At 40.8% G+C, this 25,720-nt stretch overlaps 2 protein-coding genes across 5 annotated transcripts in view; one reads left to right on the top strand and one right to left on the bottom strand.

Moving 5' to 3' along the window:
• The window catches only part of LOC110069187 (calcineurin-binding protein cabin-1-like), a 75,185-nt gene that overhangs the window by 16,265 nt on the left and 33,200 nt on the right, over window positions 1–25,720 (top strand). For 3 of the 4 annotated variants that reach the window (XM_089279107.1, XM_089279106.1, XM_089279108.1), the window contains exons 26-49: window positions 563–615; window positions 1,129–1,215; window positions 1,871–1,957; window positions 2,295–2,401; window positions 2,821–2,899; window positions 3,653–3,747; window positions 3,995–4,195; window positions 4,696–4,792; window positions 5,271–5,342; window positions 5,594–5,626; window positions 5,980–6,078; window positions 6,591–6,645; window positions 7,080–7,167; window positions 7,261–7,323; window positions 9,495–9,606; window positions 10,505–10,557; window positions 10,652–10,706; window positions 11,336–11,389; window positions 11,863–12,063; window positions 12,627–12,716; window positions 13,387–13,564; window positions 13,940–15,006; window positions 15,542–15,655; window positions 21,032–21,066. In XM_089279107.1, the coding sequence (XP_089135233.1) occupies window positions 563–615; window positions 1,129–1,215; window positions 1,871–1,957; window positions 2,295–2,401; window positions 2,821–2,899; window positions 3,653–3,747; window positions 3,995–4,195; window positions 4,696–4,792; window positions 5,271–5,342; window positions 5,594–5,626; window positions 5,980–6,078; window positions 6,591–6,645; window positions 7,080–7,167; window positions 7,261–7,323; window positions 9,495–9,606; window positions 10,505–10,557; window positions 10,652–10,706; window positions 11,336–11,389; window positions 11,863–12,063; window positions 12,627–12,716; window positions 13,387–13,564; window positions 13,940–15,006; window positions 15,542–15,655; window positions 21,032–21,066 (3,175 nt within the window). Of the gene's footprint in view, window positions 1–562; window positions 616–1,128; window positions 1,216–1,870; window positions 1,958–2,294; window positions 2,402–2,820; window positions 2,900–3,652; window positions 3,748–3,994; window positions 4,196–4,695; window positions 4,793–5,270; window positions 5,343–5,593; window positions 5,627–5,979; window positions 6,079–6,590; window positions 6,646–7,079; window positions 7,168–7,260; window positions 7,324–9,494; window positions 9,607–10,504; window positions 10,558–10,651; window positions 10,707–11,335; window positions 11,390–11,862; window positions 12,064–12,626; window positions 12,717–13,386; window positions 13,565–13,939; window positions 15,007–15,541; window positions 15,656–21,031; window positions 21,239–25,720 lie in introns of those variants that run through there. The other variant, XM_089279109.1, reaches the window with a different exon arrangement.
• LOC149097008 (BTB/POZ domain-containing protein 6-like) lies at window positions 21,433–24,016 on the bottom strand. Its single transcript, XM_089279119.1, has one exon. It carries the CDS (start codon window positions 23,927–23,929, stop codon window positions 22,595–22,597), a length of 1,335 nt encoding a protein of 444 aa, XP_089135245.1. The 5' UTR covers window positions 23,930–24,016; the 3' UTR covers window positions 21,433–22,594.

Below are 25,720 nucleotides of genomic sequence, written 5' to 3'. Positions count from 1 at the left end.
GCGCAGTGATGAGAGTGCACCCTGCCCCCACTGTGGCCTGGTTCGGATTCTGGACCAAGCATAATAAGCCATTTGTGTTTGTTATTGGTTCTCACTTTTCTCCAAGGGTTTTCTTGGGGCTTTTCTGATTTTCCTCCTCCACAAAAACTAACATGCCAAATTCCAATTTCATCTCTCTGTCTTTGTGTCATCCAGCCTCACATTTTAATTGTACCCACCTCTTTGTAGTCTGTTACCGTCCTTTTGCAATCGTAAGCCATCCTCACTTTCTAACTGGTTCCTGACATTAGTGAAATTCGCCAAACAATCCTTTTTCACCGAGGTTTGCCTTGATCTGAGTATGAGCATCTGGAATATGGCGTGTGAGCCTGAGTAACAAAATCATCTCTCTTGCCACGCTCGTTTCATTTCCTGCCTAAGAGGTGTCCAAGAGACTCGACCCGAAAACTGTCATTTTCACAGATCGGAGAAGAGTTCTGGAATTCAACGAAAAATTGAGCATGTGTTTAGAGGCGTCTGTTACTCAGGGTAACGGTCCCTTTGATGCTTGTTATGTTTCTAGATCAAGTCCAAAAGAAACTTGAATCACTGCAAAGGTGTCAGTCATTAGAAGAGGTATGTTAACAAACAATTCATTGAACGTATTTGCCGTCTAAAAAGTAGAGAACATTTTCCGTGCTTCTATCGAGTTATGAAAACACGAATGGAAATTTGGGAGAACGAGAAATGCTGTGGAAACATGAGTCCCAGACGCAGCAGTTCTCTCAAAGTATCAAGAGTGTTTCTATTTGATTAGACCACGGTATGAACTCGAGATTTCTATCACGCACAGAAATCAAGAGTGAATAATTGTTGTGGTATAAATCTGCTAGTCGTTGAAAACTTTATCTAAATCCTCTTCACAGACACTTCCAAAACGTAAGGAATCGGCCTCAATTTTGTTAACAACCGCACACTGCTACGCTACTCACTATTTACTTAACAATTAGATTATGCGCTTTTTTCGCGTTACCGTTGAAGAGGGCGTAGCCCTGCAGTCCCTGCCACGAATGTTGCTTACTCGACCTATGTGGACTTGAAGTAATTATGTATTTGTCATTGCGTTTCAAATGGTGATCCTTTTGACAGGTTCAACGGCTGTACGAGTCAGGTTATTATGAAGATGTTGTGATGCGCCTAATGCCCACACTCCACCAGCCGCAGCCCAAGACCAAGGTACGCTAAACATCGGAAGTCACTACAGTTACAGAATCAATTGATTCAACTGAAAACATTATTCACTACTCGATAAAATGGCAGTGTGGTACTTTGGGCGCCAAAGTTATAGTTACGGTCTGCCAAACTTCAAATGAGTCATGAAAAGTCATGCAACGTTGGATACTCAATTGTATCATGTTTCTTTTGTGAAGTGTTCACCACTGGATGCAAACAACGGTTACATATCTTATTAGTTAGAGAAGGTTACATAGGTCTTTTAACCAACTGTAGAGTTCAAGTATTGCTAAACGAAAGTAAAGATCAGTAAACGAATATTAATCATTTGGCAATGACCATAGCCCGAAATAGGTAGTACAGAGAGCTACGTAGCTGTTGTACTTTGCACGAATTGCGGACCAATAATCCAAGTCGTCAAATGTATGTAATTTCTACTGAAGACGTAATCTCCTGTAGATCTTATAAGGTTTTAGTCTCGGATCTCTTAGTAAACTCTCCTGTTGCTAAACCAGGAACCTAGTGTCTGATAAAATTGCATCTCAGTCTTACCAAAAAAAGTTTCCAAAGACGTCTGAACTGACAGCCGACATAAGTTACAAATATTTTGTTTAAAGAGCTTTTTTTTCTATGATATAACTGTCAAATGTGTTGTTAGGTCAGTGAGCTTGGTATGTCCATTCCTGAGAGACCGGCTCAGTTGTTGTTACTACAAGACTCGCTTATTAAGCTCAAGGACTATGAGGTTTGTTTTAGAATTGTTCTGTGACACTGTTGTCTTGAACCTTCAAAAATGTATACTGGATGGTATTACATATTCCTTTCCAATCTTGGGGAGTTGTATGAGCCCGCAGGTCTTGTTAAGGTTGGTCTCACATGGCGCATGCTCATTGCACAGTACTTGTCCAGTTTTGACCATGATTTGCCTAAGACTTTACTTGGTGCAAGAAATACGCAACTCCATAGACGAACCTTGTTATACAGTTTGATTGAAGCGTAGTAATTTATGTGCATCGATGCGCTTTAGTGCACATGTTCCTCTTAAAAAGTTCAAACTGATTTTTTCTATTTGGTTACACCAGCAATGTCTCACGTGCTCTGAGGTTGCTCTCAATGAAGCTGTATCACAGATGAGTCCATGCGATGCCTGGTCTACCGCTCTGTCCAGGCTTTTTGGGTGCATCGATAGGTAAGACCTGAATCGATCAGGGGACGTCCCTGAATTTCTGTTTGCTTTAAAAAATCCTATATAGAGGTACATTAAATGTTTTTGGTGTGTAATAACAGACTAGTCACGAATACTTGTGCCATTTCTTGAGTGAATAATGAGAGTCAGAAACTTTCCAGTGTTTCTTCGAGAGATTAAAAGGACAATATGTTCCTCTATAAAACGTTTTTTTGTGCCTTGGCTACAGGCATGGAATCAGAATCAGTTTGTAATAGTGGTGAAGTCATGTTAGCATGAAAAAAACATATTCAACATTTAACGTAAAATTGACCTAACCGGAGCGTGGGTTATGTTGCTTTGAAATAGTTTAAAGTGGTCCTTCTGATGTGCTTATTTTGCGACAAAGAGAAAATCTTTATTTTGTTTTCTTTTCAATCCAGGAGCATTTTAGAATGTAAGGCCGTGTTGGACAAGATTCCTCAGGATAAACTGTGCAGACTGACTCAAAACATCATCAAGGTGCAGTGATCAGATTGAACTGTATTTTTGTTAAATTATATACGAGTATTGGGACATTGCTGCCTTGGTTTCTGTAAATGAGTACAGCTGCACTTTTCACACCCATATAGGCAAAATATGTCAATAGTGTCTGGGGAAAGCTGTGATTGTATGAGATGTAAAATCAGTTTGTACTAATACTGTACAGGCACCTACATACTGAGGACATGGTAATTTCGTATTCCAGTGTTTTTGGTTTTCCCAGAGATTTGGAGCAAAAGTTATAGTGTTTGAATACATCCATCTCTGTGTCCAGGTTCAAAGTTAGGTATTCACACATGAATGTCCATCAAGACATCTTAACAACCAATTCTAAAATTCATCAATAATTCATCAAGTGTAAACAAAGGAAATCACCCGTGGAGGTGTTTGGATATCTGATCATGAATTGGCATTGATTTTGTACAATTTGTTTATCCGATTTCTCCTTAGTTTTAGTTTTGATCGCGAAGATATATTAAAGTGAACACTTGCGACAGTGCCTTACCACATTTCCAAACACCTCCGAGTTTGCAAAAAAAAATACTCCGCTGCGCAACACATTTTCAAGTCTTTTCTGGTTGTTTGGAAATGTGATGAAACACTGTTCCCCGTGCTTGATATGTTACACAAATAGCAGCTACTACACACAAATACAACTACCAACACGCAATAAGCATGTAGTGACTTTGTATCAGACATTATATCATGGTCTTTTAACTCGTCTTTGCACAGGTTTTAGAGGCTTCCATGAACGCTTCTGAGAACAGTTCTGATCCTCCACTAGCAACTGCTAAACCCTGGGTTCTACTCTACAGGGTCATCAAACAGTAAGTTCGGACTTGTTCCTTACTCTAAAATCTCCAGGGAGACTGGTCACCAGTTGGGTGCGCTAGGGTATCTGGGATTGTTTGTTCTTCCAATATAGTAACATCTTTCAACTGAGTGTGGAAAGTAATCTGGCATAACTTGTTTTCGAGTCTTATTTAGAACCTAAGTTATCTTGACTTAATTCACTCTTATGTCCTTTTTGCTCTCCTGTTATCTCCCGATCATTTAATTTTCTTCAAATTTTAGCCAGGAAAAGTACGAAGAGACAGTGGACAATTCCCCAAAGACATGCGTTCAGTCTGTTCCTCCACCTACAGACACTCCAGTGCCTGAGACTGCGAGCACAGATAGCAATGTGAGCAGCGTCAGTGTGATAAGTGACATGCCTGCTAGTAACATATCACCGTCACTGCAGTTTCTGCGCACTGCGCATGAGCATCTTGGCAGGTAAGGAAAACAAGTGAATTTTGAAGCAATGTCTGAAAATGTGCCCTGGATTCCGTGGCTTACTTATTAGCAGACTAGCAGACGTATAAATACTGGTTACCCGAAGAGGGAAGTGTTCGGGTTTTTTCTTTACTTTAAGTAAATTGATGGAGGGAGGCAGCGTGGCCGAGTATTTAGGACAGCGGACTTGAAATCCGGAGGTCGCGGGTTCAAGTCCCACTCTGACCACTTAGCTGGAGTTGTTTTTCTCGGTAGACCCTAGTTCAGCTCTTCGGTCGTGTATGTAAATAGCCTACTGGTTTGCCTCCCGCCAGTTGGGATTTTTAAATCTCTCATGTACAATTGCTATATTTGTTTCTTTCAGTTAAAGTGGCATGCCTGTGAACTAGCTAGGTGTAGCTAAGCGCATTGACCACAGTAAACACAACATTTGAACATTTCATCTAGTTTTTAGCTATTTCGTGTCCCAACACTCTGAGTTTTATTTTTATTTGTTCAAGGCGTGGTTGGTGTTGTAACAATGAAGGAGTGTTTTTGTTGCTTAAAGTGGAGGTTCTTACAGAAGAAATTGCAAAACCAGTCGTCCCAGCAAGAGAGGTGTGTCGTGTATAAAATTAATATTTATTATTTGTCATTATTATAAATTATTCATTTATAAAACTATACTCGTTAGGCATTTACTTAAAATCAGTTGACTTTCGTTAATTGAACATGCATTCAACATAGACAAAAAAATAGGTATTTGCATTCTGGCTAGTGTTAGCGACTAAAAAGGCTCGTACAGTGTGTTCTGCCCAATCAGAACAAAGATCTTCTTACTTCAACCAATCAAGTATAAGACCAAATCCAATTGTGGTTGGCTTCCGCTACTTGTGCAAGTCGCGTTAATTGGCATCCGCGAATTTTCCCGCGCTTTCTACGCCAAATGTCTTCGCTTTGAGCAGCTTACATTTGCAGCTACTCTGTGTTGTTACAGTGACAAGTGCGGTGTTAGTTTAACAAAACGTGCACTTATTTCAAAGTCATTCTCTTTGGAAAACTAATTTGAAATGCTTGGTACTCTTTTATTCTGTAGGAACTGGTTCGCGACCTGGAACAGTGTTTCTTGTGTCTTTATGGACATCCTTCTATCTCTAAGAAAGCGAAGGTATGAGGTAGCTTAGTTCGGGGTGAATACCTCAAAGTGTATCTACTCGCGTCCCTTAACGTCAAGTACGCTATGAGTGTCTACGATTTAAGTATCCTATGGAAGACGTTTACGGCACTTGCATGTAAAAGATACAACCCTTTTTGTGCGTTTTTCTTGTCCTTGTTTTGTTGTAGTTACCTACCAAAGTGTGAGTACAGTTGCGTTGAATAATTCTGACGAGATAACTAATGACTCTTCTCCCTTTTAAGGCTCGAAACCTCGTGGAGCACAACTCGTCCCAGGTAAGTTGTTCCTATCTTTTATTGCTAAGGTTAACTTTTTTCTACTACCCTTCCTTCTCCAAAAAATTGTGCTCTTACGCAGTTTTTTTGAAACGTGACATGCATGCTTAGGGTTGACTGAAGTGTTAATGTTGCTACCCGCTAACAGTTACGGCATTTTTTTTTTTTTTTTTTTAATTTTCAACAATAAAAGAAACGTTACAATGCGTACAATTTCCACTTGTTATAGAAAAATTGAAACAACAACAAAAGTAAATGTAATTTGCAAGTATTACCTACAATAAACTACCTAAGTATACAATTCTAGCTTGTTGGAATATTCCAATAGTTACTTTTGTTTGTTGTTCAAACAGATTGCCCTGACGTGGAGTAACTCGGTTGTAGTATTTGATTATTTCAAACCCCCAGAGCCGCCCACATTTGACAGCAAAGCCAACACTATTTCTGCAGAGGTGAGATGGGTTTTGATGCCTGCATTTCAGATAATGGGTCGATCGTATGAGATAGCAAAAAACTGACATAATGCTACACCGTGCTTCTTGGCTTAAAAATTTCTTCAAGGCTGGATTCCGACTGCGAGAGGTTGTGCGCTTCAAGATTGGCCGAATTTTTTATACTAGAGACGAATTATCCGACGCCGAATTTATATCAGGAGACGATTTATCCATCTGAGATGATTTATCCATTTGAGACGATTTATCCATCTGAGACGATTTATCCGTCTCAGGCAGACGAATTAACCGTCCCAGACAGCTAGTTAATACGTCCTAAGTGTAAATTCGGCAACTGAGGAACTGATGTGCTTGGACAGTACAAAATGAACTTAATTTTGTCTTCATGAAATTAATCTATCTGACAGCTCTAAGAAGAGGCCTGTGGGAAGAGTGTATAGTGTTTCCTCAGAGAAGTCTTGCGATTTGTGTAAATCTGCGAGTTAAAATGTGACTCTCTTGGTGCCTTGCAGGTACAGAATCTTCTCCGTAGAATAACGGTGGTGATTCCTCAGCAAGAACTTGAAGGTAGGCCAGAAATAGGTGAAAAACGCTGTTTGAACTGCGTCAAGATTCTGCGACTTAAAATTATGGTACTAACGCACTGTCGTAATACTTAAACCAAAGTAATTGCATATGGCCAGTCGTCACAAACACAGATGTTACGCAGTGAACCAGTTAGAATGTGAAACAGTGACAAGCGCGGGAAACATGCAGTCTGTTGAAAGCGCGGGAAAACATGCTGCCTGTGGCAAAATTACCTTTCTATTGAAGGAAACTTGAAAATAGTAGTTTGCTGAGATAGAAAAACGCCAAAGAGACAATAATAAACCATACAGGAACAAGAATGGTTGAGGATGGAGAAGATTAAGATGGATTACAAACGACGAACTTGAAAAATTTAGGCTAAACTTTTCAAGATGTGTAAGCCGTGGCGCATCTCCTTTGTTTTATTTCACTAGCCATCAGTTTTGAAAGCGTGCAGTCGTTTATCGAGGGTGGAGATGAACCGGTCCCGAAGCTGCCTGATCGTCTAGTTGGTGTAAAAAGGTACTGTGTCTTCTCAATTTCAGTTGCTGTACTTTTTGCATTCTCCATCTAAAATGCTTTCATTTTACAGCGTTCTTATCATTTGTTCCACAGGCCTGTAATAAGCGAAATCTTCTACCTGCTGGCTGATTTCTACTTTAAGAACAAGGAATTCAGGTATTCAATCTTGTCGAGGAAAAGGTTGTTGTTATTCATCGTGGTAGATGCAATAATAAAGTGTATTATCGTTTGTCTCACGATGTAGTCACTTGAGATGTAGATCGCGACGTTTCGACTGCTTACTGCTAGTCTTCTTCAGGCGATAAGGTCGACTGATTGCACGGTATCATTTATATCACAAAGGTCGGCTGTGATTGGTGCATTTCGATCCTCCTATTGTTCCATTATTCCGGCGAGTAGCTGGTCCGCTGTTGTACCGTTCTCCTGTTGTTGTGTTTCTTGATCGTGGGTATCCATGCTTCAGGAATTTCAATTCCACTATCCCTGTTGATGTTGTTAGGGTGAAGTCTTATGTGAATAGCTTCCTTGACCCTAACCTGATGGCCGCCTTACCACCAGTGTCTACAGGAAACCAACACATACTGATCAGTACCTAGCGTATGATTCACACCACCCTCGTTCAGTAAAGCGCGGTATTGTGAAGTGTCTGTACGACCGGGCTAAACGTCTCGTCACCAAACCATCAGTAATCGCTGGAGAGAAGAAACATCTGTCATCTGTACTTGTTTCTAACGGATATCCCTCCTCTTCTGTACAGAAGATCACAAAGGCACGAACAACCCCAAGAAGAGAGCCTGTCGCGGAATTTAAATCCACCGCCGTTTTACCTTATGTCCAAGGAGTTTCGGAGTCTCTCCGCCGCTGCCTAGAACAACAAGGCATTCGCACCGTCTTTAAGTCCGACACGACACTTCGGTCACACTTAGTGCGACCAAAGGACACCGTCAACCCGGCTAAACAAGATGGTGTTGTCTACAGGATTCCCTGTGAGTGCGGCAAAGTCTACATCGGGGAAACAGGGAGATCTATGCAGGAGAGGATCAAAGAACACGACAGGGATATACGACTCGCCCGAACCCAGACCTCCGCCGTTTCTGAACACACCCACGAGACCGGCCACTATCCTATCTGGAATGAGGTCAAGTTTATTGATCGAGATCCTCACTGGTACACACGTAGGGTCAAGGAAGCTATTCACATAAGACTTCACCCTAACAACATCAACAGGGATAGTGGAATTGAAATTCCTGAAGCATGGATACCCACGATCAAGAAACACAACAACAGGAGAACGGTACAACAGCGGACCAGCTACTCGCCGGAATAATGGAACAATAGGAGGATCGAAATGCACCAATCACAGCCGACCTTTGTGATATAAATGATACCGTGCAATCAGTCGACCTTATCGCCTGAAGAAGACTAGCAGTAAGCAGTCGAAACGTCGCGATCTACATCTCAAGTGACTACATCGTGAGACAAACGATAATACACTTTATTATTGTATTCAATCTTGTTCAAATCCTCCTCCCTGCCTTTAGATGGATTCTGAAGTTGTGTTTGGTTATCCCAAATTTAGCTCCTCGGTTCGTTGTAAATAGCAAACTAGTCAGTCTCCCACTTTTTAAGAAATTTTTGATGGTCCCCCTCCAACATCTGCTTGCTTACTTAGTATCCCCAATTAGCGCAGCAGCGTTATATACTTAAATAAATACAGTGATTGTCTTTTACACAACCGCATCGGTTTTAATTGGCTTTGCTTATAAAATGCGGTGCGAAAAAACTTGTCATGGAGTCACGAGAAGAGCGCTTTTTAACGGCGGTCGATACATGAACCAATCAGAACTGGAAGCATACAACATGTGACTAGTGGTAAACGCGGGAAATTCAAAAGCGGCAGCTTGCCATTAACTGCGAGAAAACATATAAGCCAGTGGGAAGTGCAGGAATACACATTGATTTGCAAGACAGTTGAATGCGCGGGAAACTGAGGTGAGCATGCGAAAACATGTGACTAGTAGCAAGCGCGGGAAATTACGTGTGATGCAATCAGATTGGCTAAAATTGATTTCTACACATTTGTGTGGTTGTATTCACTGTTTTTGTTTTCTTCCTAACGAGGCTGTCTCGATGTTATATAAGGTACTTTTGTGATGTAAAAAAGCTATCTAGAAAACAAAGAAAGTCCTATCTAACTGTGTTGCAGACACCCAAAAGACAACAGTAAACCAAAGACGAGTGAAGTTGGTTAAGTTAGTCAGATTGCGATCGACCAAAAAAATACGAAATTTTTCAACTTGTTATTTTTTTGTTGTTGTTGTTTTCAGCAAAGCACTCAAGTTCTACATGCACGATGTAACTGTTCAACCCGACAGAGCTGATACGTGGGCGGCCATGGCTCTCGCTCGTAAAAGCAGACTGGAGAACAAGTTAAACGCGGTGAGTATTATCTCCTGTTTAGACTAGAGCTTAATGCTGCGTAAACATATTTCATAGTCGTGTTAACTCGGTATAAGTCTACCGAAGTTTTCACCGTCTTATAACAATCAAAGCATTCGGACCATTCTCGTATTCGACCAGCTCAGGCTAGGACCACCATTGTGAAACCCCGTTGAACTGTCACTCACAGTTTGTTATGTAAAGTTTTTGTAAGCGACCACTCTCGTAAGGGACTGCAATGCCAATGGACGATTTCCACTGATTAATATAAGTTACATTTTACAGGATCCATTACATGGTTACACTTATAGTTATTTGATTTATTACATGGCAAACTGGTCCAAGATGAAAAGGACAATTCTGATTAGTTCCCTTAGGGGTCTCTGTTGTTTTTTCGGCTACGTTTTCAAATTCCCGAGTTGGTCGCCCGCGAGAGCTTCGACTGTGGTTGCAGAAGAAAATGAACAGTAAGCCCTTAATGACTGGCCCCAAGGGAAACAGTGAGTTTTGTTTCCCCAAGACCCTCAGTGTTCTCCTCGGCTTCGCCTCGGGGAACATTGAGGTCGAGGGGAAACAAAACTCACTGTGTCCCACGGGACCAGTAATTGTTTTGTTATACCTCCGAACTCAAAAATAGAAAAAAAAAAAACTGCGAAGAAATCGTTTGCTTGAAGTCGGCTGGCTCACAAATTTGCCGCGTTTTCAAGGTTCAAGTTGTTGTTTCCCTAGGGAGTTAGTGAGTTTCTAAAGTTCAAGTTGTTGTTTCCCTAGGGAGTTAGTGAGTTTTGACCCACGACACTTGACACGTTCTAACCCAATCGGAAAAAGGTACTTGAGTTGGGAGGTATAACAAAAGCATTTACATTCATTTTTAAAACTGTCGTGAACTTTGTCCTAGTGTGAACCCAAAAGTGAAGGACCCATACAGAAGCTTGCTGTATCGGCTCTGAGGTAAGTCCTTTTTCGCAAGGTTGAAATTAATTTTTCCTCACTGCGGATTTCTAGTCTGTTGCGTTACGAAGTTCCGCTTTCTCTCTATCTTTAGGTGTTTTAAAAGAGCGCTCGAGATCGACGGCTCTAACAGCAGCCTGTGGGAAGAGGTTTGTCCGGTTTTTTTAGTTAGTCTGTTTATTCCAGCCCCACTTTTATACAATCGATCGATCAAGAAAGTGAGCCAACAATCAAACCACGGCTGGGCCAACAACGAGAGTATCGCAAAAAGTGCAGTGCAATATAGCTCTGCATGTGCATTATGCATACCGTATCTTGATACAACTTTCAGGCCTCCTTTGGGAAAAGCTCCTTTCAGAAATACACTGAGCTTGCCTTTTAGGTTTGATGTGTCAGTTGCATTCGAGAAGAGAAAAGTCGAAACGTCAGGTTTTACATTCTAGGTTAAACCTCGAATTTTGTCATTTCACGTTGTGGTTTTGCAGAGGAAGGAGGAGAGGTTTACCGAGATGTGTAACGCACGTGCGGAGTTCTTGTACTCCTCCTTCACAGGGAGTCCCGTTGAAACGCTGTCATGCTCCATTGAATCTCAGTTCTAGTTGTTCAAACTCAGAAATCGGAAATACGATGTGAGGTTACCCATCCATGAGTTTTGAATATTAGCCTTTGAGCATAGCACTCAGTCCAACTATTACTTCACTGATACCTAAAAAAAATTGTGAATCGTCTCCACTGACATTGCTGATACTGACTCAACTGTTTATCTTTCTTATTACAGTACGGCACACTCTGTTATGTGTTATATTCCCACGCTTCCAGGCAGCTGAACCAGGTGTGTACTAGAACAAATAATTTTTTACATCACTCTGTTAGCGGTACTTGAAGTACGATCGTGAGATTGAGATTAAGCCTCGAGAACGACTACTGTTGGTGACTGACATTTTCACGTATGATGGAAGTTTGACTCTGGAAATGACCAAACAGAGTTTTTCATGAAATCTCTCATCCGACCGATCTCATGGTGTGAATTGTTATTGTTCTTTGTCATCATAAGCGGGTGTTGTTCTTATCTTGTTGTTGGTGGTGGTGGCGGTGGTGGGGGGGGGGGGGGGGGGGTAGTGGTTGTGGTGTTGGTAGTAAAGAGAGGGGTAGTAAGGGGCGTAGTAATGGGGGTAGTGCTGGTGGTGGTTTTGTTGAACGACTGAAACATGTTTTGTTTTAAAATCAAATGAATCGTCCTCTTTCTGAAACATATTTCATAGCTTTGTTATCACCAAAGTTAATAACACTTTCTTTCTGACGCAGTTTGATAAAGATGAAATGGCCTCGGACAACCGTTCGTCACTGCTTCAGCGGCGAGATGAGATGTTGCTGTTGTCCGAGCGCTGCTTCAATTCAGCTCTTGGAATTGAAGACGGAGAACCTTGGCTCCATCACTACATCTTAGGAAAGATCACAGAGAAACTGAAGAAACCTCCGAGTGTCTATCTTGAACATTACCAGAAGGTGAGTAGTCTTTTAACAGTTGCGATCGACACGTATATCTTTTGATAACTGAGTTCGAGGTATGTACCAGTTGTAAGTTATGGACCGAGGTTTGACTTTCGATCCGTAAATTACGTGCATTTGAGACGATGAGTTTAGTAAAATATCTATTATATATTTACTGTGTGTCTGACAAGCTCAAGAAACCATTTCAAGTCACGTGGAACGTCTTCAAATTTTAGCGTCCCATACAGTACTCTACAACTCGTTGAATTTACCATTTACAGCGCGCATATTAGCACTTTTGCCACCCAGAAATTCAATATCTCCTTCGATGTTACACCCAAAGAAAAAAAAAAATTCGCCTAGTTTTAAGTTTCACAAGTTCTTTAAATATTTTGAATCAATTCGCTAATGAAACAAAATGTGACAATGACATCTGTTGCATCTGCGTTACCGCGATACGTATGACTAGTGGTTGGGCGTCGCTATGACCATCAAACCTGACGTAAAGAACATACCAGCTCCTAAAAGTTACTCATTAGACAATCGTTCTTTCTCAAATCATGTTTTGTTCTTGTTAGAGTGCTAAATATCTGGATGACGATATCTCAAGTTATCCCAGGAGAATTTCGTATTATAATCCTCCGGAACACTCTCTTGAAGCACTAGAGGTAAGATTAACTGTTTACATTTCTTATGGATATTGATCTGGAAACGTTATAGACTTCCCGCTTTTTTTATTATCTTTCTGTGGACTCAGGTCTAGTATTACAATGTGGAAGGGCGCAGGTGTTCAATGGGGTCCGGCTTCAAGTGCCGAGATGGTCACTGAGTGGTGAGCACTGCAAAACCAAAGCGTCTTCCCCCAAAAAAACTAGCCTGCAAGCCGGCTCACGTTTGAGTCACACGCGCGAGCGGCGAAGAGCAAAGCGATCCAGCGCTCGATTCGCCGCTCTATTTCGCGCTTGCGCTTGTGCCGTCCAACGTGGGCTTGCTTGCAGGTTAGTTTTTTTTTTTTTTGGGGGGGGGGGGGGGAGGTGGTTAGACCCTTTAGTTTTGCAGTGCTCACCACTAAACTTGGGCGAACCTTCGGGTTTCCATCTGGAGAAGGGGGCACTACATAACAAAGCTTTGCGCTTTTTGGGGGGATGACGCTTTGCTCTTGAAGTGCTCCCCCCACCCCACCTCCACCTGGACGAACCTTCGGGTTCCGGTCTTGGGTAGAGGGCACTAGACACTAGCTACAGGAACTGGGATAAACGCCGGGGTTGGTTGTCACTTAACTATTCTCTGCAGCACTGTAGTAAGCAAGGCATTTTCACTTTCCATTTTTCCTCGCAGATTTATTTCCGAATCCACGTGTCAGTTCTCAAACTACTATTTAACAAGTACCCAGATGTAGACGTCATTGTCCTGGAGGAGCATCTTCAGCGAGCCTCACAAGGCCCCTTCTATCACGCCGAGTTTGACACAGACACAGGTCAGGGGACTGTGTACAGGAGCGAGTCAACTACATCAGGTTTGTGCCATATAAGTATAGACTCGTACCAAGCTCATACGGTCCAGTCGGTTGAGGAGGTATTGGGTATGAGTTATGTTTAGGCACAGGACACGCGGTGATGAGCCACTATAGACGTGAATAGTCCCTCTAACTTGAGTCAAATCGTGATGGAAAATCTAGAAAGAAGTAGTGTGCGGGAGTGTCATTTTATAAATCGACGAAACTGTTGGAAAACAGGCGGGGAAATAGATCTACAGTGGAATCCCGGTTTTTCGAATGTTTGGTTCAAAAAATCGGAGACTGAGGATTCCACTGTATATCTATTTCCCAGCCTCTTTGGAAAGGTGCAGTCAAAGAGAACTCAAAAACTCATTCTTCTTTTTGCCTTTTTAGAATCTTTGTCAAACAGCGTTTTCGAAGACCCTAAACAAGGGGAGTCAAAATCTTCTGAAGCAGTTAGTGGAGCCGATTCTGTGAGCTTGCCTGAGCCCCGACAGACTGAGGGACTTAATTTGTCCCGAACAGAAGATAATGTTACAGAAGAATCAAAAGACATTGCCATGGAAGTTTCTTCTGTGGAAACTCCGATAGAGTTAACAAGCGAGACTTTTGGTTCACAGAGCGATCAACCCTCGGCCGAAGTACCGATGGAAGTTGACCTGAGCGTCGCGTCCAGCGGTTTCACCTCTGCAGAGCAGACACCAGATAGTTCCCAGGCTGCCTCGGTGCTTAGTACTAATGAGAGCGAAGTGTTGGAAACTGGTCAACCGATTGAAAATCTGGAAAAAGAGAAGTCGGAAATTTTTGGTCAAGATTTTAAACTGAAGGAAGAAATGGGAAGTTCCGAAGATACTAAACCGTCCTCATTGAGTTCAGATTTAGTTGATGACCGTGTAAGTGTTGAAGCTTGTAAATCAGAGGAGGGTTTAAAGGAAACACCCTTAGAATTCGACAAATTAGCGGAACAGGAGACAGTGTTGTATTTAGAAAAACCGTTCAAAGAAGATCAAGAAGCAGAGAAGTTGAGAAGCCCCCAACTTGACAAAAACTCAGCTGAAGAGAAGGAAGAAGAAGGGACCAAGTCCTTGGCAGACGTGGAAGATACTAATATTGAAACAGAGAAAATTAGTGCAGCGAATGAAAATCTTGAGAATGACACCAAGCCAGAAAAAATAGACGCTGATGAAGACGTTAATATGGTTGAAGCGTCGAAGGTTGTTTCGCCGACGACCTTAAGTGATCCTGTGACATCTTCCCCTAACACCGTGGTAGACGCAACACAGGGCGGTATAGGAGTGGAGAGCAAGCGGGCCCCATTAACGGCGGAGCAACAGGCCAAGAAGAAAGAGCTCATGGATCGCTGTAATCATGCTCTCGAGTACTGTCTGCGGCGGTTCCCTCAGCATCACAAGTCACGCTATCGTCTGGCGTATGTTTACTATTACTCTCCTGAACATAAGGTAACGAAACCATCTTTGTGTGACGTTACATTAGATTAACTTCCCCAGTACCACAGGTCAGACTATCCTTTGGGGTACATTAACTGTTGCTCCAAAAACGAATTTCTCTACCACACCAAAAACCAGGGTCTTAGAAAAACTGGTAAGATCATGCTTTCAGTACATACCACCATAACTTGGTTTATTTGATCGCGTCACTGGGCGTTGACATTAAGTCGTTAAGCCGTTGGCCCTGTCTCCTATTCCGGCTCGTGCTTAACCTCATATCGAACATCGCCGTTCGTAAAGGGCTGGGCACGAAAATCCTAAGTATGGTGGTCTGCCCCGTTGACACTCGTTCACAAGCTGGGTAGGAATTTGATCGATGTAATTGCCTATCTAAACAAGCCTATTGATTACTCTTCAGCCCCACGTGGGTAAATAAAGTACAAGAACGCGCGGTCTTTTTTCTGCTGTAAAATAACAAAATAATTCCAAACGGTCGTAAAAACAAAATAATTGCATTTGTCAAAGCACCTGTTTTCTTATCTTTCAGGAGACTAGCGCGTGCCGTGATCTACTGTTGGGTAGCAACACAAGACAGTTCAAGACATTTCCCTTTCCACATCACGGAGTTTTTAACGAGAAAAGCAAGACAAACCTGTTCTCGGTAAGCAGTGTGTTGAGCTCTCAAATTGCCCCCAAAACTGCTGTTGTACAATGGTTGGTTTCCCTTCGGGGTTGGGTAGCAGTTCTTGCAAGGTCTCACACGAATGGCTCGATACCCTTAGAGAGAACAATAGAACAAACAACAGAAACAATGCCCCTAGCCCTGTTACACTAGCACGACAGATAGAATTACAAGCTTTAGAAAACTGCTACGCCTCCGTCCCTTGGTGGCTTTGTCATTTGGGCCGAAGACTCAAGTTAGACCGGAGACTACTGATACTCTTAGTCAACCCTTTAAATCCCAGGACTGATCGGAATCTAATTTCTCATTACAATACCAATGCATTATCAAGCAGGCAGGTGACGAGAATAAAGAAAATCATCAGCTAAGTGATAGCATTTTGAGCTTGGGACTGAAAGGGTTCTTTGAGAGGACCAGTGTCCCTGTGTTTTAAAATATGAAGTAAGAACTTTTTAAACTTAACAAGTTAAGTGTAGAAATAAATTTTCAAGCCTCTTCCAGGCGCCCAGTTAATTGGGATACGGCACGAAAAAAGCGGCGGAGCGAAAAAAGGAGAAAGGAAGCGGCTAGAAACTTTCTAAAGGAATTTTTTTGGTGGTTCCAAACAATCTCTGCTGAAGTAATCAACTTTCCAAACAAGACTGAATGCAATTTAAGTTAAAGAAAAACATTCGCAACAGTTTTGAGTTTAGAAGACATGTTTCGACCGATTTTGTCAAATTCAGTTCTCAATCATACTTATTTTGAATTCAGCTTTGTTTTCTACGATTTAGAACTGAAGACAGTAGAAGATCTGTGGAAATCAAAACTGTTGTCGTTTTTCTTGAGCCTAGATTTTTTTCTTTTTCTTAAGCCTAGTTGACACTGGCGACGTAACGACATAAGAAGAACGTTAGGTCACTATGTTTGCAGTGTGAACATCCTGACATAATGACATAATAGCAACATAACAGCAACATAACAGCAACATAACAGCATGAACATAACAATATAAGGAAAAAACTGATCTTTTTCTTGTGTCTTGAAGTCAATGTTCACATTACCTACATAAGCGATTATGTCGTTATGTCGCTATGTGTGAACCACACTTTAGGACTGATAACTTGTCTGCTGCTGTCTGGACCTTTCTGAATGTCATGTATAGTCACGCTAGCACAGCAATTGCATGGGAATTCACAAAGGCCATGAGTTCGAATCCAGTTGAAGTCTCAAAATTTTTCTGAGCTTTCTTTGGAACCGTCAATGTAAATCCGAGTCCTGGGAGTTTTCACCCAGTTAATTTCGCTAGTTTTGGTCCTTAAATTTTCGAAAAAATTTTTACCATATTGTCTTCGAAAAGTCCCCATGGGGAAAGATAATAAAGGATTTATGTATGTATGTATGAAAATTTTAAGGTGGCTCTGAACCCTACCTACAGAATTTTTTTTAACTTTGCCAAAAGTTGCGTCTTATCATGCTTATCAAAAGTTGATAATATAAAAAAAATCACCGTGCCGTTTTTGAATTGTAAGCCCCCAAAGTTGTAATTAAGAGTCCCTGTCCATAAAAATGGAAAATAACTCGGCAAGGGTCGAAAATTCGATTTCGCTCATATTTTCATGGTAGATAGGCTAGGGCATGACAAAAACTACTGGATAGTTTTTTTGGCAAAATATCCTTTTATTTCAAAGAAATATGCAAATAACCAAATTCCGTTAAAATCGTCATTTGACGCACCATTTTATTAAGCAAGTTTGAGAGCCTCGCATGCAAAACCACATCATTCTTCCATCTTTAAAACACTCAAATATTTTTGTGCAATGTTTAAATGTGTACTGGGTTGATTTTAGGGAAAGTTACGTTGTCGTTTTGGGTGCAAAATAATTAAATTTCGAAGACATGTATTTCATTCACTTAAAAGTACTTCGTGAATATAATTACTTTTCACCATGTGCGAAACCTTCAAATGGATCAAGCTTCTGGTGGTTGAATCGCAGAAGGATGGTCTACAGATTGCTGTAAAAATTTCTTTGGGCAAATGATTGTGAGCGACGCGAGAGCTTTTCAAAGTACGTCAAAAATGCAAACATTTGACCATCCGTCGTCAAATTTCAATTTACGGGTTAGACGTATATTTTAGCATGCGCCACATGACTTGACCTATGTTAAGTTGAAATAGACACAGAGCTGATAATTTCGAAATGTTCTAACCTCATTTGCTGTAAAAGGCAGGTCCAAAGTCGATTTGACGTGTTTTTCTCACCATTCGTCGCACATAAAACAGAAGTTTGCTTTTGTTTACATAACGTCCGATGTACATCGCCAACTGTCAACTTATTTAACGGTCGAATACCATGAATCTGTGACCCTCTTTCGACACATATGATCAGCACTGCATCTAAGTCAAAAACGGCTAAGTCATTTGTAGATAGTTGCTTGCTTTGCACTACACCAAACTATTACGTTTGATCATCATGGTTTGATGGCTTGAATCCTTGCTTGCAGCGGTTCCTTGGTCGTCACGCAATGCTGTCATCCCATTTTAGGGGGTAGGGGTAGGACAATTTCTATCCTAATACGTAAGGCTTTGTAAGACTTGGAATCACTGGGAGCATACAATCGTGTTGAGTAGGAAGAGATTGAATTAAGAAATGAAAAGAATGAATAGTTTACCATTGCCCCTGTTGTTATCTTTTACTCGACCACCGCTACCTACATGCCCTGCGTAATACTGTAACGCTAAACTCATACCTAGGTCTTTTCGCGCTATGCAATTATTTTTGGTTTATACAGGTAATACAGTGGGCTACTCCCGGGGAAATGGGTGGTGACCGCTTAATGGGGCTAGCCGCTTAAATAGAGGTTGGTGTACCTTGAATATTTAATTTTTCACTGTCGGGCTGTAAATTTCTTGGCGAACATGGAGTCAATTCAAGACAATCATGATAGACGTGTGTTTGAATTATCACTCGTCATGCACTTCAGTTTCAGACTCTTATCTGCCATCGCCCTTTCCAAAACAAAGTTCTTAAATTTTGGGTGGCCGCTTAATAGGGGTAAGGACAATAATGAAACCCTTATCGGAGTGACCAAATGGTGGCCGCAGAGGTAACCGGTCAATACGTGTTTCATTTACAATATTTTACTGACGATAATTTTCGACTGTATTGACAACAGTCCACTATTTTCTGTTACATACCAATGCCTCGCCACCAAGCAAACAAAATACGCCAAATAAAATGGCATGGCCAGGGCTATTTACTCACGTAATTACTAATTAAATTTAGTCTGTTTTTCTCACGAATTAGACACGTTGTGATTTCCTATTTTTATTTCAGGTAGTTCTTGCTTCATTGATCTATAATTTGTTTATGGCGATTTTCTTAAAATTCTAGTGAGTACAGGCACTAGCTTTATCAGCTGTTGTCTGAAACTTCAGAACGTACAACAAACATGATTTGTACCGACGCCACGTACACTATAGAACACGATTATATAAATATGCACATATTATTATATATATGAACAAACAGATGAACAATGATTAAATTTTTTCACTTATCCTGAGAGTACTCTATACAAAATAGATAATAATGTGCAGCGTATGCCGTGACAGCATTGCGTGAAGAACAAATAACGGCTGTAAGATTGTGCTGCGCCGACACGCTTATCAACAATGGTCAGCAATCGATCAAACGCAATATTTTGGCGTAAAGCAAGCAACTTTCTACAAATGACTCAGCCGTTTTAGACTTAGATGCAGTGATGTTCATAAGGGCAGAAAGATGGTCAAAAATTAAATATTCAAGGTGCACCAACCTCTATTTGAGCGGCTAGTCCCATTAAGCGGTCACCACCCATTTCCCCGGGAGTAGCCCACTGTATTACCTGTATAAACAAAAATAATTGCATAGCGCGAAAAGACCTAGGTATGAGTTTAGCGTTACAGTATTACGCAGGGCATGTAGGTAGCGGTGGTCGAGTAAAAGATAACAACAGGTGCAATGGTAAACTATTCATTCTTTTCATTTCTTAATTCAATCTCTTCCTACTCAACACGATTGTATGCTCCCAGCGATTCCAAGTCTTACAAAGCATTACGTATTAGGATAGAAATTGTCCTACCCCTACCCCCTAAAATGGGATGACAGCATTGCGTGACGACCAAGGAACCGCTGCAAGCAAGGATTCAAGCCATCAAACCATGATGATCAAACGTAATAGTTTGGTGTAGTGCAAAGCAAGCAACTATCTACAAATGACTTAGCCGTTTTTGACTTAGATGCAGTGGTGATCATATGTGTCGGAAGAGGGTCACAGATTCATGGTATTCGACCGTTAAATAAGTTGACAGTTGGCGATGTACATCGGACGTTATGTAAACAAAAGCAAACTTCTGTTTTATGTGCGACGAATGGTGAGAAAAACACGTCAAATCGACTTTGGACCTGCCTTTTACAGCAAATGAGGTTAGAACATTTCGAAATTATCAGCTCTGTGTCTATTTCAACTTAACATAGGTCAAGTCATGTGGCGCATGCTAAAATATACGTCTAACCCGTAAATTGAAATTTGACGACGGATGGTCAAATGTTTGCATTTTTGACGTACTTTGAAAAGCTCTCGCGTCGCTCACAATCATTTGCCCAAAGAAATTTTTACAGCAATCTGTAGACCATCCTTCTGCGATTCAACCACCAGAAGCTTGATCCATTTGAAGGTTTCGCACATGGTGAAAAGTAATTATATTCACGAAGTACTTTTAAGTGAATGAAATACATGTCTTCGAAATTTAATTATTTTGCACCCAAAACGACAACGCAACTTTCCCTAAAATCAACCCAGTACACATTTAAACATTGCACAAAAATATTTGAGTGTTTTAAAGACGGAAGAAGGATGTGGTTTTGCATGCGAGGCTCTCAAACTTGCTTAATAAAATGGTGCGTCAAATGACGATTTTAACGGAATTTGGTTATTTGCATATTTCTTTGAAATAAAAGGATATTTTGCCAAAAAAACTATCCAGTAGTTTTTGCCATGCCCTAGTCTATCTTCCATAAGGATATGAGCGAAATCGAATTTTCGACCCTTGCCACGAAATTAAGAATTTGTCTGATTTTTACAGGCGGGCACTCTTAAGGGTGTTTTTAGGAGGTCATACTGTTGCTATGGTAATCTATTGCGTCACGAAAATGATAACAACGTGTTCACCAGTGATTGGGCAGTTTTTTTGATACCATGATTGTAGCATCAAGTGATAAAGAGTGGTTATAACGACCCATCAAAATCTAAGGGCTGGAAACTGTTTTGAGCCACCTTAAGTGACTGTGAATTTATTCAGTTCATTCATTAGGCATTTCTGTTTCGCTACAGGCGTTCTGGAGGATTCCTGAAGAAGATATCGACCGGTGAGTGAAAATTTCAGATTCTGATGGAAATTTAAAAGCTAAGCACAAATATAAGGGCGTCTTTGTTTTCTCAAGAACTTCCAGTGGACCAGTTTTAAACATTTAGTCTTAGATTCACTCCTGGTTTTTAACAGGTACTTTAGGTCATACTTCCAAATTCAATAACAAGAAAGGATACTCCCCTGAAACAGGGAAACCCCGCCATGACAGCCACAATCCCTCTTCCCCGAAAAAAATTGTTACCTTTTAGGCTTATATTAAGATTTATCTATTAAGAAATGGTATAATTTCTTCCCATAACAAAACCCGTCAATTTTTCCATGGATTGCTCGACACAAGGGGCCAATTATTAAGATGAAAACATCATTGCACAAATAAAATTTTTATTACCTGGTACTTGACTACAAAATACATCGCTTTTGTCACAATGTCAATAACATTAGTTTCTTACATACGTAATGTAACGTCACGAAATGTCAATAATATATGATATTTACATACAATTTTAGAAGTATGAGTGAACCAATTTTATAACAAATGATAATCTATTGTAAATCAAAGCTTTCTTCTACCCACAAGTTTTCCTTGGATGTTGTTTGTCAGTTAATAGGGCAATCATTATTTTAAAACACCAATGTTTGCTTACGTCATTTACGGTTGGTCCAGATATGTCATTTTGCAATAACTACAAAGCGATTTAATGAGCCACTTTCTTCGTTATAGTAGCGTAGATTCACAGGAATCCCGTGCATACACTGAAGATTAATGGCGCAACAAGCATGCTAATCAAAGGACATTAATATACCTGTAATTTTGGTTTGATATGGAGCCTTTGTGGAACGTTTTTTGTGCGTCTACGCGGGCCATTTCTAGGTGAATTTTGCACAAATCTCTTGTTTCTACTTTTATCTCACGATCGTGTGTGAAATTTTCACATTTTGCCTTCACTATACACAACCGAAAAACGCTCAAAGCTATGAGGCATGGTTGCACCCAGATCTCTGCCCCCTGTCGGCCAAAAAAAACATTAATGTTCCGATAATCACAAACTTTCTCCATCACTAAGGGTGCGTTTCTTTAAGAAAATTCAAGATTGGATTCTTAAATCCGAAAACGGATTTTACGTTTCTTTACTAAACAGATCAATCCAAGATCACTTGGATCATGGTGCATCAAAGGAACCGAAGAATCCTTGCCCAGAGTGGAATCTTCGGTTCCTTTGACGCACCATGATCCGAGAGATCTTGGATTATTCTGTTTAGAAAAGAAACGCAAAATCAGTTTTCAAATTTAAGAAGACAATCTTGGATTTTCGTAAAGAAACGCACCCTAAGCCACTACTTTATAAAACGCTCAGTGTTTTGAGTGCAGTAGATATTGAGAGCGTTCACTTGGTTCCAGAACTCACACAGTCTTAACCTCTACAATACGGGCTCCTCCATAGTCGCTGCGATCTGTCCCTTTGGTGCGCGTATTAAAGCGTATCGTCACCGAGTATATAGTGTTAAGCAAACGTATCGTTCGAAATTTAAACAATAAGGAATTCCGGAAATTGACCAACTTGAACGTGTGATTGATTAACATAGTCAACAAACGCAAGAAGAGGCACTAAAAACGTGATAGTGACGTCTCCACATTTAACAGAACTGACACCATCTCTTCCACATAATGAATCAGGTCCACTTATAACAGCCCACAGCCAGTATATGTTGTTTTTCGCTAAAAGTACTTTCTCGTCAAACATCACTTCAAAACCGTGATAGCTATATTTCTCACTTTGTATTAATTTTGAGGCAAAGTTTCCAGTTTTAGACACCAGAGGCGTTCTATTCATGGTGTTCTCTATCTTCAGCTTTACCTGATAAGTATTGTTCTCACTGCCAAATAAGCACACTCCGCGTAGCTCAGTATCTTTGTCCACTGAGAAACTGATGGCATCCCTTCTCGTGCTATCATATTGAGAAACAAGACCTGTGAACAACGAGCCAAACCTACAACATCGTTTAATATCAAAGCCAGATCGTTTGGTTTCAGGAAATCCCACAGGAATCTTTGAGGCTGAATGAAGATATTTGACAAGGCTGACGATTTCTTTTTTCCGCAAGATTTCACTGTCTAAAACCACAGTAGCGAAGTCTTCGTGCTTCATAGTTGGAAAACGTATTCCTTTAATGACTTCTTCTCCGAGTATTCTTCTTTTTGTCGCACCATCAGCCGCTAAACCTTGTTTCTCGCATTGCTTTGTCGCCCACAAGTCGACAGCCTTAAACAGCTCTATCTCTTCAATCGTCAGAGCGTTTCTTACGACTACTGCTTCAAGTAAGGACCTGTCGATTGTCGCAAACCCATCCGATTTCACAACCTCTTCTGTCTGTTTATCGATCATTTTCCAGCATTCATCCACCAGGTTTTTCTCTTCGTATTTCTCAGCAGACGGCAAGATGTTAAAAACATTGGACGGATCTAAATTATCTTCCAGATATTCTGTGCATTTCCCGGCCAGTGAAGGCACCATGTATTTCTTGGCTAAATACAAGACTGCCATCACATTACTTCCGCTCAAGTTCACTTCATCGCTGTACATGTAGCGAAACAAGTCCAACAGACTGTCGTACTCACAGTCAGGCAGTTCAATAGAGTCTCCAGTCTCCGCCAGCTCACCGTAAAACATGGCTTCAAACACAGGACTGCTAATCGACAGTACCAGCTTGTGAGCTGAAATGACTTGTTTACTTTCACTTTCGCCATTGGCCTTTGGCACAACAAACTTCACATCGGTGAAGAGATCGTTGTCGAACATAAACTTGCTTCTTTCTCTGATGGTGGCTCTTGTTGTTTGCCAATTCTTCTCGACGGTGGACATGGTCACTGTACTCAGATTGGCGTAGAATAAACCAGAGAAGTTTTAGTTTGCTCGGCCGTGTAGATTCGTGATAGAAGCTGGGTGGCAACTTGAGCCAATAGAACTAGTCAGTGGTTGTCCACAAAATTTGAATATAAAATTACTAAGCAGGAAGTTGTCACGGACCCGGTGTGTGACCGAGAAGTAAAGCAAAATACAGCAAAAAGATCTACTTCTCAGACCATTTTAATCTAAAATCACACAATCTCCGGGTCTGTCTCGTTTGAGCTATAAAGTTTACGACAAACACTTGTTCAGGCAGACATTATTTTGCAGATATTGTGTTGGTTATGCATTGTCTCTCAACGTTGATTGTGGAGGAGTGCGTGACGAGGCCAAAAAAAAGTCTGAGTGGGAGGCTATTGTTTTGTGGGAACAGCATATGCATTGGTTCTGTTAGGGAATTTATTTAACCTCAGGGCGAGATTTATTCAGTGTGTTAGTGAACTCTAAAAGAATAGCGATGTCGGTAACTGTGACGGTAGTCTGAGGTCAAGTTAAGAATATTCTCCACACGTTAGCTGCCTTTCCTTTCGCGTTTTTCTCGTTCACCGCGAGGAACTTAGAATAAAGAGAGGTAGTAGTCGTATATCGGTATGTCTGGCTAGTTTTCTGTTACTTGAACACTGACACGGTGATTTTGCTCCATTTTTGTGAAATCAGTGCTAAAATTGGCACTAAGTAGTTTTGCTCGTACAAGAAATTCACCTGGAGCACCAAGTTTAGTACATTATTGTAGGGAATCAAAGCAAATTGAGGTCGGTTGTTAGTGATGCTATTTTAAGATTCTTAACACACGACAACAGAATTTAAAAACGACTTTCAGACCTTTCGTCTTTGTATCAGTCTTGTCTATGCGTGACTTATTGTAATACCACTTGTATAGCTTCAGTGCACTTATATAGCACTCTTAAATTAAAATAAATGAGTAATTGTTGTGGCATCTATCAATGAAAACATTTTCTTTTTTTGAATTTGACTTTTTCAAGCCAAACGTATGATTGTGTCCCTTGTTTTCTAAGGGACGCTCAGTGGACTATGTAAAGTTACGACAGTAGTGCTGTCTTCTCTTCGAAAAGTAAGAGCAATTTTTAACCTGAAACACAGTTTAGTCACAGATGTACTGCTAGCGTTTGACAGACGTTTAGAGGTACTCCTAGGTCCTACTGTAAACCCCCAATAAAGGAGGAACACGCCCCTGAAACACGGAAACCCTGCAATGACAGATCTCCCCTTCCGCGTGATGTTCGGCCCCCAGTTTTAGCTATATCAGAGTTTGAGTTAAGGACGTTTTTGGGAACCTTTTTAGTATATCACAGTTTTATTACATCTGTTTGATAATTAGTACGTGAACTTTTCCTCTTTTATTCCACATTTTAATTTTTCGTTATTGACTTCAAAGTACGACGGTTTTGTTAAACATGTCGATAACATTATCACATACTTTCATACAAGAATAGTAAATCTGTGGACTGTCTATTTTTTTAACGATAATATTCCACTCTTAGTAAACAATTTCCATCTAGCCAGAAATTTCCCTTGCCTGTGTTTTTCTTATGGCTGCTACAAGAGCATACATACGTAATGTAACGTCACGAAAAGCAACAATATTTTATACTTACATACGAATTTACAGGTAGGAGGAAATTTAATATATAACAGCTACTAAGGGACCGTTCATTTTTTATAAGGTAGGGGGGGCTGGTGGGATTTGGGGGGGGGGCCATGCGAAAAAAAAATGGCTTTCGAGGG

This window comes from Orbicella faveolata, unplaced genomic scaffold (genome assembly GCF_042242905.1).
Source record: "Orbicella faveolata isolate gen_17 unplaced genomic scaffold, um_ofav_v1 contig_47, whole genome shotgun sequence".
Taxonomy (NCBI): Eukaryota; Metazoa; Cnidaria; class Anthozoa; order Scleractinia; family Merulinidae; genus Orbicella; species Orbicella faveolata.
This window is presented reverse-complemented; position numbering and strand designations above follow the sequence as displayed.

Coding starts and splice junctions, on each gene's coding strand:
- LOC149097008 (XM_089279119.1), bottom strand. CDS start 23,929: ATGTCCACCGTCGAGAAGAATTGGCAAACAACAAGAGCCACCATCAGA.